The sequence below is a fragment of the Callionymus lyra genome, chromosome 17, assembly GCF_982586985.1.
Source record: "Callionymus lyra chromosome 17, fCalLyr1.hap1.1, whole genome shotgun sequence".
Taxonomy (NCBI): Eukaryota; Metazoa; Chordata; class Actinopteri; order Syngnathiformes; family Callionymidae; genus Callionymus; species Callionymus lyra.
Genome location: NC_141834.1, coordinates 15,742,213 through 15,760,785, shown reverse-complemented (window position 1 = coordinate 15,760,785; position 18,573 = coordinate 15,742,213). Strand labels below are relative to the sequence as shown.

The 18,573-nt window shown below is 41.0% G+C and overlaps 1 protein-coding gene across 1 annotated transcript in view; it reads right to left on the bottom strand.

Moving 5' to 3' along the window:
- Positions 1–18,573, bottom strand: part of itga8 (integrin, alpha 8) — a 50,721-nt gene that overhangs the window by 2,336 nt on the left and 29,812 nt on the right. The window contains exons 14-25 of the mRNA XM_087812361.1: positions 16,586–16,631; positions 16,414–16,521; positions 12,026–12,081; positions 11,707–11,867; positions 11,510–11,641; positions 10,406–10,473; positions 9,051–9,198; positions 8,464–8,556; positions 5,767–5,846; positions 5,404–5,484; positions 2,582–2,687; positions 1,478–1,636 (exon numbers count right to left, since the gene is read on the bottom strand). Of these exons, the coding sequence (XP_087668487.1) occupies positions 1,478–1,636; positions 2,582–2,687; positions 5,404–5,484; positions 5,767–5,846; positions 8,464–8,556; positions 9,051–9,198; positions 10,406–10,473; positions 11,510–11,641; positions 11,707–11,867; positions 12,026–12,081; positions 16,414–16,521; positions 16,586–16,631 (1,238 nt within the window). The remainder of the gene's footprint in view (positions 1–1,477; positions 1,637–2,581; positions 2,688–5,403; positions 5,485–5,766; positions 5,847–8,463; positions 8,557–9,050; positions 9,199–10,405; positions 10,474–11,509; positions 11,642–11,706; positions 11,868–12,025; positions 12,082–16,413; positions 16,522–16,585; positions 16,632–18,573) is intronic.

Sequence of the window (18,573 nt, the reverse complement as noted above, 5' to 3'; positions counted from 1 at the left end):
GCTAGCTGCTAGCTTCTAGGTTAGCTGCTAGCTTCTAGGCTAGCTACTAGCTTCTAGGCTAGCTGCTAGCTTCTAGACTAGCTGCTAGCTACTAGGCTAGCTACTAGCTTCTAGGCTAGCTGCTAGCTTCTAGGCTAGCTGCTAGCTGCTAGCTTCTAGGCTAGCTACTAGCTTCTAGGCTAGCTGCTAGCTTCTAGGCTAGCTGCTAGCTTCTAGGCTAGCTGCTAGCTACTAGGATAGCTGCGTCCAGTCCACTAAAAACAAGCTTAAAATACAGACTTGTTCAAGTTTTTCCTGGAGAAATCCTCTTGTCGAGGCTTCAATACAAGATGAACATTACAGACAAGAGTCATTTGGATCTTTTAAAGTGTGTCTTTTTCGACGGAGATGAAAACTAAATTTTTATACAAACACAGTCATATAGAAGCAATATTTGGGTTATTTTGGTAATAATGCTCTAATGAAACTAAAAATGTCTTGGTCATGGTCGATTTCCTTGGTATCTTTTTAAAATGATAGTCCTGTGAGCCACTTAAAATATCATTTTCTAATAAATAAGTAAGTAAGTAATAGTTATTTGTAAAGTGCCTTTCTAGACCAGGGTCACGCAGCTCTTTAATTAAAAACCAATAAACACCTACAAAGTTGTTGATTTTCAGCTCAAACAACATTTGTGTGTGGCCCATGTTAAACTTTTCTAGTATTGTCTAGTATTGCTTTACAAACATGTAGTTTGTATTTTGTGCTTGACCCTTAAATGTGTCTCGTTCTCCTTAATTTTATGTGGTCCTCAAACACATTATTTTTTTGGGCTTCGGGTCAACTTGACCCAGAGACCTCACAAGAGTTAGAGACGGTTCAAGACCAAACTTTCTCTTGGTGTAATTCCCCTATAAATGTAGGTCAAAAGGTCTTGGGCAAAGTGACTGTATTTATGCGGCCCTCGTAATGTCAAAGTATGATCATGTATAAATGGTTCTAATGCATTAACAAATGTATTTATTATCAATTTACATTTACACATAACACTTACTTACTTTTTCTCTCTTTTCTTGTGTGAAATTTTTCGAGTACCGGTATATATTAATTCCTCAAAACATTTTTTTTTAAGTGAATTGAAGAAAAGTTTTGGAAAAAACTCCTTTATACAAGAACACAATTGCAGCTTATTATGCTTAATAAAGGCCTAATGATGACATTTTTTTTAGGGATTTTATCGTCTTTTACTTGACGGCCCCTAACAAGATTCACAGAATTTAATGTGGCCCTTGAAGAATTATAATTGCCCACCCCTGCCTTATCAGGATCGTGGGGAACCTGAGCCTGATCAATCTTATCCCCCAATATTCATTCATACATACATTTTACCTTCTCCACCTACTTTAAAAGCTGGTCAAGATTGAGATGCAGAACATCTAAAGTGGCTTCTTGAAGTCAAGCTCTTCTCTAGAGAGAGAACTTTTTTCTGAAGGGTTACCTGAAGGCCAAGTGGATTTAAGCTGGTGTTGGTCTGACAGTGAAGAGGTCCATCTGTTTGGATCTCCATGGCGTACAGCAGGTTCTCATCACGGAAGCGGGCCGGCCAGCCGACCTGGAGCTCGGCTCCTCCGATGCTGCTGGGACCGGAGTTATGAAGCTGCCGGCACAGAGGGAACATATCAAAATATCGGCCTGTCTGGGTTTTGTTTTTTTTCTCCCCCCTAAATTTCTTCTTATTAGTGGGTCTCAAGCGGCGCAGGCTATAATTAGGTTACAATAACCAAGAGATGATGATACAGACCACCTGTTTTACCCAAGACGATGCTAATGCGGTGAAGACTCGCAGGGATTACTGGCACCTGGGCCTGCCGGTCGCCGTCGAAATGAGGACAAATGAACCATCAATTCAATAAATCCCGCTTTTTTTTTTTTTGTTGAAACGACAACCTTGTATCACACACACACACACACATTCTCACGTATACACACATGGTCATTAACACTGAGCCAAGTCTTCCAAACAGGACGTGCTCCCAAAGCCGGCGGGCAGGAATTCTGCGAGAACAAAAACTCCTGTCCCCGGCTTAACTAAGAGCAGCTGGGAACGAAAATCATTATCAGCTGCAGGACCGGCCAGACACCGCTGCACTCGGGTTCAATGAAGCAGTCGCCCCTTAAAAGACATGGCACACGTCTGCCTGTCTACCAACGTTCCTGTATCTCCCTCCGCATCCTCTGCTTGACCTTCTCTTTGCTTTTACAATTATCACTTATGACATTCTCATAAGCAGCGCTCCGAGGACCCCCCCCCCCCCACCCCATCCTCATTTCCTTTTTCCTTCTGTTTTACTCGGGTCTCATTTTCCCGCCTTCATAGCTGCAATTACTCTGAAGCCGGAGACCTTTTGATCATCCGGAGACCAGTCTTTGTAGCGCTACTGTTTTTCCAGAGCAACCTTCGTGACGTAGGAATCGTCTTCGCCAATCAACGAGGGCAACAATAACACGACCCCCCCCCTCCCGGACCTTCACCTTAACCCTGTATCTCAGAAGACCCCTTTACTTCCTCGTTCTGGCTTCCTTTGTGCTGACTCGTGTTTACCTCGTAGATGTGCGTAACCTGGGGCCCCACATCGTCTTCTTTGACAGGTTTTTCTTTGGGCTCCCAGCGTGGGAATGGCAGCACCACCTGAGAGGGGTGGGACACCCTGTGGGGGGGGGGCAAAAGCAGCGTTGTTAAAACAGGAGTTTGGATTCCGACGAACACAAGTTGGTCTGAATTTGTACAGAAGTTCTGCTTTGAAGTACATTAGTTTCAACCACATTTGCCTCGACAAGGATTTGCCTCACAGTCAAACTGCTTGGTCTACTTCCTGTCGCTGTAGCTAGTCAACACGGGAGTTTCCGCTAGCTAGCGTTAGCAGTGATTAACCAAGAGTAAAAGTTTTGTTCCTTGTCCGAAGAACAGAAGAAGTTCCTCAGATGAGGAACGAAACGTCTTCCTTGAAACTCTACACAGTCCAGTTGACGCGCTTTTGAACCTCTTGGATAACCATGACCTGGATGAGAACCTTCACGATTACCAGTGATTATAAACTTTTCACTACTAACAACGACCTTGAGACACTTATTTCTCACTTGAAAATATTCCCCAGTGTGGGATATGTTTAGGGTTCCACTTTCATAGCCCTAGTTCATACCCTAGTAACCCTAGTTTTCTTAGATGAAATACAGTCTGCAATAGGATAAAATAAAATGTAAATCTTTGCTTTATAGAGGAGTATGTCTGAGTCAAGGTGATTGATGGATGGAGCAAGTGTTTGTCAACCATCATCAGTAATGATGTCCTTGTCAGTTCACTTACTGGGTAAAATGCACGATCCTGGAACATATGCCCAATGGTCTGTTTTGAGTCGCCATGTTTTTTATAGCAAACCGATTCTGACCACAAAACGTAGTATTGTACAATATCAGTTCAGGATCTGGAAAATCCTCCGCAACACATATTTATGTCTTAAAACATCGACTTTATAAAAGATAAATAGGAAAACAAATGGAGTCTGTGTACATTTACTCTTAAACATCAGGACTTTTCTACTTGAGTACAATCAGTTGAAACATGACACAATTAGCCTGTGATAAACAGGGATCTTCCAAAATAAACCACCGTTTTTCAGGACAATTGACACAAACAAACAACTGTGAAATGTTTTCCTCTAAACGGACATGCTGGCCAACAAAAACTTTCCCTGGAAAGTATTAATAGTAATCCTGGTTGTAACTAGTAGATTGTATCAATTATTTTCCTCTTATCTTTCATAAAATTGATGCTTTGAGACTCGAAGATACGCTTTGTCAATGGCTGTAAATAAAGTTTTGTATTTTGAATGCAACGCACATGCGCACATGGAATTGTTGATTTCCCAGATCGTGTTCCACGCTATATTTTTTAGTTGCCGTAAAAACATGGAGGATCGAAATATGTCTGCGCATGCGTTCCTGGATCGTGTACTGACAGTCCTCTCTGTACCAATGAAAAAACAGAGCTGAGCCAAAAGACAAGATACAGATTTTTGGATTTAAAAGACCTCCTGAAAACGATCAAACACAAAAGGCCCTCGTTTCATAATACAACCGCTGAACAATTTGTCATCGTGTTTTTCTGGGCCACTACGTAATGTTGTATTTACCTCACATACCTCGCTTTCATATTTTCTAATTACAGCCTGTATTGCGAGAAAACATCGAAAAGGCTCCGTGCCTCTAATCCGAGGCCCTTCTGTGTTTGTGCGTGCAGACGACCACACCCAAACATTGCCGTGTAGCTTCTCTTTGAAGTGTTCGCATGCGTACCACCGGACATTCGGGCATCCGCCGCCAGAGCCAGAGCTTCTCAAATATCCCACATGCATATGATTTGTCCAGATTTATGCCCCATTTTCCGCTGAGGGTGAGTGTAAATATTTGAACCAGCCTAAATGAGCAATAATGCGTGGGTTCGAGAGTATGACGGTGTAAGAGTTTTAAATCATACCTCAGCCAAGAAGCTCATTTGTACGCCACAAAGTAAATAAAGCCTTTTAGATCAATCAAAAATGTCACTGATTCAAGACTAAAAGCTATGTTAGCTTAGCACGGCAAATTGGCATGTGGGCCAAATGCAGCTCTTTGCTATAATTTCTGCGGCCCTACAAATAAAATATATATAATTCTGTATTATACTGTTGTTTATCATTCCATATTTGTATTACTTTATATAAATATATATTACTTACTTACTTACTTACTTTATCACCAACTATTTAGCATTCATAATATGACCTCTTAAAATTAAAACGTTATTTATTTAATCCATCCATCCATCCATCCATCCATCCATCCATCCATCCATCCATCCATCCATCCATCCATCCATCCATCCATCCATCCATCCATCCATCCACCACCCACCCACCCATCCATCCATCCACCACCCACCCACCCACCCATCCATCCACCCATCCATCCATCCATCCATCCATCCATCCATCCATCCATCCATCCATCCATCCATCCATCCATCCATCCATTTTTTTTCGTAACTTTTTGAGTTCCTTGATAATAAAAATCATATATTATACATACATATTTCTTTATTTATTTAATGAATCTATAGGGAAATTGTATAAAAAAAAGGGGAAATCACAGGTATAACATCATATATATATGGTATATATATATATGTATTTCAGAAGTATTAACTAGCAAATTGTAAGGAGCGACAGCAGTTAAAAGCCATACAAATGAATCTTAATCTTAATCTTAAATCTGATCTCAAATAAAATCGTGTTTCGCGTCCCCTTGTCGACATTATCTGAACCAGCCTAAATGAGCAGTAATATCTGACACAGGAGGTTTACGCTGGAGACGACAGCGGACACTTACCCACGCAGATTCATCTGAGCTTGAGCCACGATGGCCAGATTGAGGCTGACAAGGTTGCTCTCGGGGTTGTCCTTGTTGGAGCTGCAAAAGACACGAGATGTTGACTCATCACATGAATCAAATTTTCCAAGTGTCCTCGACACCCTGACAACAAGCATAGGGCCGAAGCAAACACTGGACGTATTGTGTGGACTTTGTCTCCTTTTGTTTTTGCTCTGTCTCTGCGGTTATTTTCATCAGACCGCAGCCCGGCGGCGCGACGAGGACAGACAGGGATTCTATTTACACGACGCCGACAAAAAACACAAGCCGCTCTTTGTTTTGTGGGAGACAGTACAGTGTGTGCCGGAGTGGATGTGTCACCTGTGGATCTGCAGCTCGAAGCTTATCTTGGGTCCAGCATCTTCGAGCCGCTGGACGGAGAACCTCAAACCCACGGAGATCTAGAGGGAGAACATGAGGAGAACAGTTTAAAAATCGGGGGGGCTGACACAAGATGTTCTGGACATCAAAGTGACGGACAGGAAACCCCCCCGCCGTTAGCGCGTACATGGGCAGAAGATCAGGGTTACGTACACCGACGTCTCTGGGAATCTCGCATCTGACACGATCCAGACGACGCGCTTTAAACCCGCGTTTAAGTTGGTTGTCTTTCTCCGGCTTAAATCCCTCGTCCTTCCGACTAACCCGAAACATATGGGAGCTTTAGTCCGATCACGAGGCGTACAACGGCGCGCCGCTGCGGTGTGACAGTGCGGTCGCGCATGTGCGCTCGAGCATGTGGACTTCAAGGCATAAACAGGTCAAAGACATGCAGGATTTTGCCTCCTCCAACACGTCCAGCAAGATGATGCTGGTGGGGAAACAGGAATTTTGTCTGGATGTCTTCAAGGCGAACAATACTCCCTCTGCGACGTCGAAGAGATCATGACTGTTCCGAGGAACTCCTGGAAAAGTCATTTTCAAGCCTCGGGAAATAATTGAACTTGTTTACGAAAGTGTTGCAACAAAAATAGAGACAGTGACCTGTTTTATCAATGTCTAGAACCTTCTGTTGCCAAGAAACCAGTTCAACACATACATTTGTATACGATATTCAGATCATAGCAAGTGTAGGGGCCCCCTATGGTGTGAATTGGGCCCCTACGCTATGCCTTAAGCGGCGTAGGGGGGATTTTCTTTTGTTTTCCCTTTTATGAATCGTGTCTTAATCTAGCGCTGTGATAATGCATGACTTAAATTTGAAACAAAATATCGTCCTTAATCTTGGCGCGCAAGCGAAATTGAAGTGGAGTTTTGAAGCCTGCGAGTACAGGGAAATATAATATAATTAACTCAAGGGCAACATTACTTAAATGTCGCTCATTGACTACCAAACCAAACAGGATGGTCGCAAACTTAAAAAAAAACAACGTTTCGGCACTCGCCTGGGGTCCCCCTACGTTGTGAGGTGAGGACCCTGATAGCTTATTCGAGGCCTAGTGAGAGTAAAATATACATTGTGACGCACATTCTCCTTTGGTTTTTCAGCACCAGAACCGGCCTCTAAAAGAATGCAACCAGCCCCAAATAACAGAAGCAATGCAATATCTATTGAAATGCCATATAGTGGAACAAAAGGTAAAGATCCTACGATATATCTGAAGGTCGAGTTGCCATAGTACGGCAGCGGTGTCAAGCTTAACCCAGGCGGTCTCTGGGTGAACGGAAGGCCCGAAAACAAATGTGTTTGAGGCATCCCTTGTGTTACCTCTGGGCCAAGTTGCATATGTAAGTAAGTAAGTAAGTAATATTTATTTGTATAGCGCTTTTCCAGACCAGGGTCACAAAGCGCTTAAACAAACAAAACAATACTCAAAAAAGTATATACACTTTAAAGATCAAGATAATACTGAGAACAACACAGGAGTTCCAGAAAATCAAGGAAAAGCCTGAACAAATAGAAACGTCTTAAGATGTTTCTTAAAGGAGTCAGTAGACTCCATCAAGCGCAAAGAGAGAGGAAGATCGTTCCAAAGCTTATATTATGTATTTATGGTAGCCACAAGGGAGGTCGTAAACTTTGACCAGTAGACATCACAATGGATACCTCGAGCACATTTGTTTTCAGGCTTTGGGTCACCTTGACCAAAAGACCGCACTAGGGTTAATTTCACAAGGGTGGCCTTTTACAAGAACCACTGCCTGAGGAACAAAGTCGGCTGTATTATGGAGGTTAGGAGGCCGATGTGGCAAGTTCTTGGGAACAAAGTTTGAGGGGAACTAAGTGAAAAACAAACATAGTCAAAGAGACAAAAGTGAAGAGATGGTGAAGGTATAGCAGCAGGCGTGTAGACCGACAGGTTGCCCGCTAGCTAGATGGTATGAAATGGATTTTTTTTTAAAGTTTTGTTCATTCCGTGCCAGAGTTGAATCCAGCTGATCTGGGAACGAGGACAAAGACAGAAAAACAAAGTACAGAGAGATAGAGGCAGACATATGGGTACACATAATAAGGCCAAAATTAATTTTCCTCCAGGCATCCACCTCCCACTCTGTTCACAGAACCTCGCAGCTGCGTCATGAAGTGATGAGAACTCGAACACTAACCAGCGAGAGGCAATATGTTCCACATAAGCCCATGGATTCCTCCAAAGAGAGGGTGAGTTAATAACTCTCATCTGGATGGTTGCGTTCACACGCATGCAACACATTCACAAGTGTTACAATCTAACCCCCCCGAACTGAAACGTGATCACATAATTGATTTATTCAAGCGGCATCGACACCTTCAGCCCGGGATTCTACATCTAAAGCCGGGGCGACGTAGAATAACACGCTTTTGTTTCATGTAGGAAATGACCGAACTTTTCTTTCGCTAAGCTTTAGCTTCCTCCGAGCGTTAGCCGACCACGGATGGACACACACCTAAACACACACACATGGCGCATGAAGGAACGGTCATGGGAGTCAGACGGAGGAATGCGGGTCAAGGTGACGATCTTGTAATCGTTCAAAACGATCACTCAGGCAGCATTAAAGCTGAGGAGTTGCAGAGATTTTTTTCGATTGGGAACAAACCTCCGTTTCGGCCATCATGGGGTTCCCCAGGTCGCACACCACCATCCTGGAGTCGTTCACCATCTTGTACTCGCAGTTGAGCTGAGACAGAGACTGTGAAAGAAGAACACAAAAGACACGACGAGGGGTGTGAGATGACACGATAAAGCACTTAAAAGTGACAAATAGAGTCAAGAGGGCGGCGAGAAGAAAAAAAAAGGGAGGCAAGTATAACAACCTTCAAAAGGGGGGTTTGAAGGGGGGGAGGAAGAGTGATGAATGGTCCGACAGTAACAACCTCATCAATCAAACATCTCCATTACACACTCATTAGTGCAAACACACACACATAATGGTCAACACACATGCAACACTGGCGGCAGTCGACCCCATTTCCGCTGATGCAGCTCGTGATAAAGCGGCTGAGATAGCAGCCATCACTAGCAACACACAAACAAAGACACAACAGGATGTGGAGTCACTGAATAGCTCACTTCCCCTGCAAGGTTCTCCTAAACATCCCCATAATGAGACCAAAAAAACCCCCGCTGACCCCCCGATTACCAATCCGGGGGTAATGGAGTCCAGGCCGCTGTTTGTTTGTTTACCTCCACTCGTCGCTCCACGCCGATGTAGTCGGCCTCCGCCGGGATGAGGGCGTGCAGCTCCGTCTCGTAAGCGCCTTCGCCGCGGTTGACGGCGCTGATGGTCAGCATGAGCAGGTTGTCGTCTCCGATCACGAGCTCCGATCGATCCCTGCGTGGGTTCGAGAGAATGACGGTGTAAGAATTTTAAATCATACCTGAGCCAAGAAGCTCATTTGTACGCCACAAAGTAAATAAATAAGCCTTATAGATGACCTTATAGATACTACATGCTATGTTAGCTTAGCACGGACATAGGCGAATTGGCATGTGGGCCAAATGCGGCTCTTTGCTATTATTTCTGTGGCCCTACAAAATGAAATATATATAATATATTAATAATAATAATACTGTATTATACTGTTGTTTATCATTCCATATTTTTCATTACTTTATCACCAACTATTTAGCATTCATAATATGACCTCTTAAAATTAAAATGTTATTTATTATTTATTTAATCCATCCATCCATCCATCCATCCATCCATCCATCCATCCATCCATCCATCCATCCATCCATCCATCCATCCCTCCCTCCCTCCCTCCCTCCCTCCCTCCCTCCCTCCACCCATCCATCCATCCATCCATCCATCCATCCATCCATCACAGTCACATTGTAAGTTTAATTTTTTTCATTCCTTTTTGAGTTCCTTGACAGTAAAAATCATATATTATACATACATATTTATTTAATTAATCTATAAGGAAATTGTATAAAAAAAGGGGAAATCACAGGTATAACATCATATATATATGGTATATATATATATGTATTTCAGAAGTATTAACTAGCAAATTGTAAGGAGCGACAGCAGTTAAAAGCCATACAAATGAATGACCTTTAAATCTTAAATCTGATCTCAAATAAAATCGTGTTCCGCGTCCCCTTGTCGACATTATCTGAAAATACGATCGAGTAATTTTCTGCCTGACCTCCTTGGCAGAGGTATTGAAATGTAATTCCTGCAGCAGCATGGAATGCATCCTTGACCTTGGTGTGTGTGTGTGTGTGTGTGTGTCAGTCAGATGAGAGTGACAGGATGTTTGCACAAGGCTGCCATGGTGATATCGTGCAGCTGGAAACACTATTGGGAACAAGCTGACACACACACACACACACACACACACACACACACACACACACACACACACACATGCAGGAAAATTAAACTACAAAGTCTCAGGTTTTCTCATCGAGTGAGGGATAGCAGATCTGGTTGCCGTGCATTTGTTGTGTGTCCGTGTGTGTGTGTGTGTGTGTGATTGGGTTGGATGTTTACAGGTTTAGGTCAGAGGACGTGGTCGGGCGACTCTTACATGCTGGCAGACAGCTGGAGGTCCGGGATGCAAATGTTGTCGTCACCACAGTTGAGCAGAATGTAGGCCTGAGAGGAGGGAGAAGAATGTCAGGGAACGAGCGCTTGGACGTCATCCTTATGATCAAACCGAAAATAGGCCGTTCGAAAGCGAGTATCGTTTACGTTCACAAAAAACATCTGTTCTTTTTTTCACCGCCTTTCGTTGCCAATTTCTGCTGAGTTTGTTTAAATAAAATGTCCGTTCCTATGGTTACAAGACTACGCTTTATCTGTGTAAATGCTAATCAAAGTCGACTTTCAGTTGACGAAAGAAAAACACATCAAACGGATCCAATAATTAAAGACATTCAAATACAATCTTCTACAACGAAGAGAGTAGTAATGGACTTAAAAAGACCAAAAGCAATGGACTTGCTGGAATGCTTTTTTTAATCTAACCTTGTAAGAACATAACTTTTGTTTTTGTTAAACTTTTTTTTGGGTGAGGAATTTCTCGTCCGGCTTTAGAAGTCTTTTGCTGAGATTCCTGCCATTGTGTCTTACATCTATGAAGCCAAAACATCATAGTAGCTGATTTTATTCAGACATTTCTATTAGACCAAAATTACGTTTTTGTTTTGTCGTATGACACACTCTGGTGGAGTCAGGCCTGCAGACTTTTGGTCTCATGGCTGGTGCTTTATAATTATAATTGACTTGTGTGTTAATTAACTATGTTCGTGTTGAGTTTTCAAATGACGACGACTAAAGAAAGCAAACATCAAAGTGTTCCCTAGAAAAAGGGGGGCATTAAACAGTTCGCATCATTTATAATGGTGTTTTATTTTTTTCTTATTTAAAAAATAAGTTAAATATTGTAAGATGTAGATTGTAGCTGATCTTTTTTAATTAGAATACAATTATTACATGACATGCTGTGGTGGAGTCAAGCCTGCAGACTTTCGGTCTCATGGATGGTGCTTCATAATTATAATTAACTTATAAATATGCAAGTTTTCAAATAACTACAACTGAAAGGAGCAAATATCAAAATAAATTTTCCAGCAGGAAGGACTTCCCTGTTGAGGTGTCAGAAGTAGGATGTTACCGAGGATATACTCACGTGTTCCTGCACGAACGTGCTGCTAAAGTAGTTGAGGACAGGTGGGAGTGTCTCCCCCTTGGTGGGCGTGGCCAGACTGTAGTTAAGAGCCAATGAAATGGGAGTCAACTTATCCCGGAACTCGTCCTCTTCCTGCATCAAAAGTTACATTTATTATAATGTCAACTGGTGGCCGGTGTTGTGTGCGAGTCGCTCACTCTCAGGTAAATCCAGTAGCTCAGGCAAGCCCGAGGTCGACTATGACCCAGTTTAAGGATCCCGGTGTGATTCGGCTGTTCGGTCTCCAGGAACAAAACTCGTCTGACTCCGCCTCCTCTGCTGCTTTTCGACCAATCCAGATGGAGATCAGCTCTCAGGTCTGAAGCAGATCAAAAAAATATTGACACACACTGAATCCATTTCCTTTTCGTTCGCATGATTTATTTAATCGGTCAGCATGAATTTGACACGTCGTCTGCGGCTCGCACTGATCTGATCTCAAATGATTTGAACAACAAAGCCATCGTGTTTTCTTACCCACTGAGCTGGGGATGGCGACGCCGCTCACCGCCGCACACACATCCATCTTCAGGCTTGAGGAAGAAAAAGGAAATAGTTTAACAGAACATACCAGCAGAACTTTTTTTTCTACATGTCAGAGGGGGGGGGGGACCCCCGGGAGCCCCTCCATTAGACACACTGACATGGGAGACTGCATCTATTTGCACATGTTTGTTATCGCGTCGACGATCCAACCAACAGGAAAAAGCGACTCCCCTTAATTCGACCGGTTCAAGAGGTGGAACAGATGTGACACTTAAAAAATGTACAGAAGTGATCTATCATCAATTATTCGTCGGAGAAAACCAGCCGCAGATGTTAATAAACACATGAAGACACAACGATGTTTGGCTTGGTTTTCCCTCCTTTCGATGTGTGTCATGCAGATGTGATGATAAAATGCAGGTTTTCTATTTTGGATTTCTCTCCCCTGAGTCGTTTTCCCGAGCGTTGCATCTGGCCCTGTTTAATAGGTGTTGATAGGAGAGTGGCTCTTTCATGTATTCAGGTGGGCGTGTTATAATAAGTACTCTGGCTCTTAATGTATGCAGCAGGAAAATGACCCTTATTTAAGCTAAACACACAGCATCAGCGCCCGGGTACTCATTACAGCGGGTCATTTGCAGATGCATCTGCGCTCCACCACCTCGCCGGCCGTTCACTCCGGCACATAAAATCCCTCCTTTAACTGCCCCTGGATCCACTTAAGGAGCTGGAACCTTGCAATTTAGGACTGGTCATTAAGTAGCCGTCCCTCATTACCCAGCACTCCTACATCCGCCGGGTTTTATCGCGAAAAAAAACAACCCCAAACACATCTGTGTCACATTCTGATATGTGTTCCCATGACGATTTGAGTTTCGTTTGCTCATCCGAACCTGCTGTGACATTAAAAGTCAGGTGAAGTCAGAGGGAATAAAAGTAATTGTTCAGTTCAGGACCAACTCATTGTTTTGTTTGGATTTGACCCAAATTTGGTGCAAAAACCAGAGATCAATTGATTAATATTAGTTTAATAATAAATGTTTTAGTTTGTTAATTCACATCGTGTTGTCGACAGGCTGTGATTAGATGCAACATAACTTTTTTAATCCCTTTTTATGGGTCACTTTAAAGGCGTCAGGTCCTTGAAACGTTCCCAGAGTTCATTGGGAGTTTTCTTCACTTGTTCCGACATTCTCTTGGCTACATATTGTTTTTGTTTTTCAATTTTTTGGTCAATTTCTTGGGCAAGTGTATTTTCCACTTTGTCTTAAGTTAGAGTAGAACTTGAATGGTTTCTTGGTGGCTTAATTTCTTCACTTGGTTTCACCTACTGTCCCTGAATGCAACACCACTTTTAGTGAATGAGGGACTGTCACGTCAAAAGGAATACGCCTTAAAATGGGGGGAAACCATTAAAAAAACTCAGGTATATAAAGAGAAAATTCAATAAAATCTTGAATAAAATTATGCCATCTTATTTTAAAAAATATATTTAAAAATATTAAATAAAATGTATTCTTTTAAATCATTTTGAGGGACAATAAAACTGTCAAGAAGAGATTAAGAAGCTAAGGGATATTGTACTGTATGCTGATGACAGGCAATGTTAATTTACAATATTGTAATGTTGGTTTCCACTGATTGTTTCAGGTCGTTTCTTCTCGGATCCTTAGCTATATTGCTATACTTTGCCAAAAGGGACAGAAGAAAACTGACCTAGCCATATATTTTCGTGTGCATCGCTAGGGGTACACGAAAACAAAATAAACAAACAGTTAGCGAACAGATCGGAGATTAGTTGTCGTTAGCAAGAGCTAAGTAGCACAACAAAGCTTACTGCAACTTCTTTTTATTATTGCTGCTCCATAAAACTGTTTTTTTTAATATATTTTGTTTGCAATATTTACTCTTGTTGTCATCGAATACCTTTTAATGTTTCTATGTGGTTTGCTTGTGTAGAAACGAGACCATAGGAACAAACTTGTGCTGCCTTGTTGAGGCTATTAACACCAACGTGTCGACAACCTAAAGGGCAATTTGCGTGTCTGGTATAAACGCTTTGAACTTGGGGACCATTTGGTCGGAAATTCAACTGCCTGAAAGTTTAAAAAAAAAAAGCAGCGACACAATTGCCGCCCGTACTGCTTCTGAATGGTCAGAGCAGAGAATGAATGATTGACGACTACAACTGTGACAGTAGAGAGTGTGAGATGATAGAAATGTTTTGGTTGTTAAACTCAATCACACTCTGGGGCGAGTTGCGGTTCGACATAATTATATCTTGAATGAATGTGTTTAGCTGTCAATGTCTAGACAAAATGATGCTATTTAAATTCAAATCATTCTTTTTTATGATGATAACCTCGAGCAATGTTTTGAAAAAACTGTACAGAGTCAAACAAATACTCGTGCTCTGACAAGCTAGCTTAATCGGAAACCTTTATTTCTTTATCTTTAAACAGACTTATGATTGTTTGAATTAAGTTATTTACAATCGTATCTAGTTTGGTCGAAATACTTGCTTTATTTTCATAATAACATCATCAAGCTAAACAATTTCATACAAGTAATACAATGAAAATCTTAGTTAGAAGAAAAAAAAAAAAGCAATTTATGTATCCAGGTTTGTTTTTTTATTTAACATTATTATTTATATCATGGCGTGCATTGACGTAGACGTACTTTTCAGTCAATTACAAGTAGTTTTAGTCAAATTATAAAGAACACTTGGAGCTCAACATATTAGCACCATGAATAAATAAATAAAGTAATAATTATGATGCTAACCTGAAGGCTATACTTGTAAAGAATAATAGCAGAGAAAGCTAATGATTGCATAAAATGTTTACATTTATGTCCAGATAAATTGTGAAAGATGATAAATAATGATTTAGAATAAGATGAACGTACAATCAAACTTTTGAACAAGTCTTACGACAAATTCAACAACCTATTAATTGTAATGTATTAGTCTTTAAAAAAAACTCAAAGATTTATTCATATTTTTTTGTGGGTAATTTTACTGGTTACCGGAATGGTTTGAAATAAACTACCAACTCAATAGCACTCAAAATGTTGCTAGGTTGCCAGCTAACGTGATTGTTAGTTGTGTTGTATGTTTTTTTTTAATAAACAAGTACAAGTACTTAAGCTTTAACTTTGAAAGTACAGACGACAAAGTGATATATCAGAGAATGGACGACTAATATACTGTAGTTTGTTCACTGGATATTTAAGAAAAAATATTTACGCTGTTTGATTAAGAACTATTTAAAAAATAATCGTAGCATTGCTAGCTTCTTGATGCTAAGATAGCTACTTCACCTCATCGTACTCTGAGCAGCTGTTTCACTCACTGCATCAGTCTGTTTATCATTTTAAACATTTATGACAGCTCTCTTAAATAACTTGTAACACTTTGGCAGAATTCCATCGTTTACATCTATTAGTCAATCCAACGCCAGACGTTTTTTAACACACACACACACGTGTACACACGCCAAATACCCATGATGTCAGCTCCTACTAAAGCTTCATAAGGAATCTGACAAAACGCAGCTGTTAAACGCAGAATGTAATTGGCTAAAATTACAGCAAAACAAATTGCAGCAGCCAATAAATGACAGAAGTGGAGTCGGTCTGAGTGGATTATGACATGGTGGACATGGCGTAGAGTATGTGATTGTTGATACTTTATGATGCAGTAAAAGCACTTGGATTTCGGGGTAAACATCGCCGCCCTGCTGTTCATTAGTCCCTTATTAGATCAAGTGTGTTAGAACTCAAATTTTGTTAGAGTTAAGTTAGAAGATGACGATATTGAGGATTGGAAACATGGTATTTTTCTCAAGTTTCTAATCCCTCGTTTAATTTTTAGGGTCAATGGCCCCCCAAAACGGATACCACTGCATATGTATTAATAGAAGCCAGGGTCGTTCAACTTGACCCAGAGACAACACAAGGGATACCACAAACATGTTTATTTTTCGGGCCTTTGGGTCACTTTGACCCAGAGATAAAACAAGAGTTAAGAATTTTTTTAATACATTTTAGGCCTAAATTAATTTTATTTAATTTAATTTTTATATTCTGTAATGCAACACATTTTTAAAAGTTTTCTGATTATGAAGATTTTAACATGTTATTAACCTCTGGAATGTACAGTAGTAGTAAAAAACAAACGTCATCCAATCAGGTTGAGCGGCCTCCTCTAACTGATTGGCTGGTGATATGTCAATCAAATACAACCGCCGTTTGTCCCGCCCCTATACTTCACTATGTGAACCATTAAAAAAAGCTAGAGTATCCATAATAAACAGCTTTTTGGAGACTTTTTGTTGCTTTATTTGAGAAGAAAATCAAGGTTTTCCTCTACTCACCATGTGACCATGGTGTTGGTGTTCGGCAGAGGACACTGGCGGTCTTCGGGGTTGAGGATTCTCGGGGTCAAGATCATTTCGGCCTCCACGGATACTACAGCTCGAGTCCTGCAGAGACACAACTCAAATCAAATAAGCAGTTCAAGAGTCACCGTGGAGGTCTTTTTGTTACCTGTACACCGACACTCGTGCCGCTCCGAATGACCCCACGATCAGATCTGCACAGGGGGGGGGCGGAGAGAAGAACTTTACACCTTCAAACAACTCCACAGATGGGACCCATTACTTCATCAACGCGGAGATGGAGTCGATATCTCCGACACACACTCGTCGATATCGTTTCTGTGCGTCCAGCTCCACGCACGAACGAGTCCAGACTAAATCCAGCGACAGAATATGTGCCGAGTGTTTACGGGGACGATGCATTCCTGCAGCATTAGTGACTCACACGGGCTTTTAACAACAGAAAAGAAAAAGGCCTGGGCGGCGAAGCAACGACTCCTAATTGTAAGCAGCGACTGATCTCATCTATATAAGTGATTTTATTTGTTTTCATGGGCTCCTCAGATGAACACACACTTTTAATTGGCTCTCGGAGTTGTAAATAGGGTTCGGGGGTTTAATGGGCTGTGGTTAGGGGACACATACCGAGGAGGGGTAAACACACAGACGTGGACACGCACACATTCGTGGTCCTGATTAAAACAATGTGGAAGAGGCCCTAATGGATGCAAGGCCACCACTGCCAGACGAAGCATGGTCGACTTATGAGGCTCCGGCCAATCAGGAGAGAGAGTCACTCACCGAGAATGTCCACAACAGTACTTTTAAATAACACACATTTTTAGGACTGTTTTCTCAAATAGGAACTGGAGGAAGTCTGGGCCTCTTTGTTTCAGCTGCTGCCCCCACGACTCTGCCTTACGTCAGCAGAATAAAAAAGAGGAATCGAAGAGTTTCTATAGCTTTGAAAATTAATAAATATGAGAATAATGAAATGTCAAATATTAGGGAAGTCTAAAATAAAAAAACAAAGCAAACAAGGTGATTAACGGTTAAAGTTAAAAAACATAAAATTCAATTAAAAGTATTACAAATAATATGTACAGTTAACTTAAGAAAGTTAAACATTATTAACTTTTAATTAAAAAAATAAAAGTAATATATCATCAAAATGCACATGTATCGGTTCATACAATAAATGATCTTAAACATAAATAACGCTTGAAGAATATTAAAATGGCAAAAATAAAGAAGTATTTGTTATTTGCTGCCTGTTATTGATGCACTTTTAATAAATATTCATTATATTCAATGTGATTTTTAAAACACAATAAATAACTTTATTAATTAATGATATTATTATAATATCCATAATATCAGGGGAAAACAAGTAAAAGTAATCATTTTACTTAGGTAAAGTAAAATGAACAACAATAATTCAAATAAAACTGAAACATTTACTATCAAAATAAATCAATATTTATCGGTTCATGCAAGTATTTAAAGTGGCAAATTAATTAAGGTTATGAGCTTCTTGTTTTTGATGCACTTTAAAATACACATTATAAAATACTGAGATTAGATGTGATTTGTATCTTTAAACTGTATTTCTGTACATGTTAATAATTAAAAACACTGTTAAAACAAAACTAGAATTCCTATCAAAAGGGTTAGGGTCACATATTAGCATTGAAAAGCAAAAATAGAATTATTTAAAGCATTATTGAATTCTCAAAGTAACAAAATGATTCATTAAATGTTATGATCCTATAGGGGGGGGTGTTCAGGTCAGTGGACGCCTGGGGGGGGATTATTGAACCTCGCCGGTAGAAGTGCTCTCTGATAGAATTAGCGTGTCATTCTGCGCGTGTCTCCTCTCGTGCATAGTTAACTAGAAAGAGACTAAATTGAATCTGAGCGAGGCACATCTGTTTCTACCTCTGACTCCCGTCTCCGAGTCCCCCTGAAACCACAACATCTGATCCCCCGTCCCTCCTCGTGTCCCCGCGCGAAGAAGATGTGGCGGCGGAGAGTTTACAGGTCCGTGCACTTGGCCTTCTCAACCACAATCTGTGCAAGTCATCAGGTGTGTTTTCGGCAGATGGAGGGAGAGTCAGTAAGAAGTTATTTAGTTCCCCCCCCCCACCGCCCCCCGGT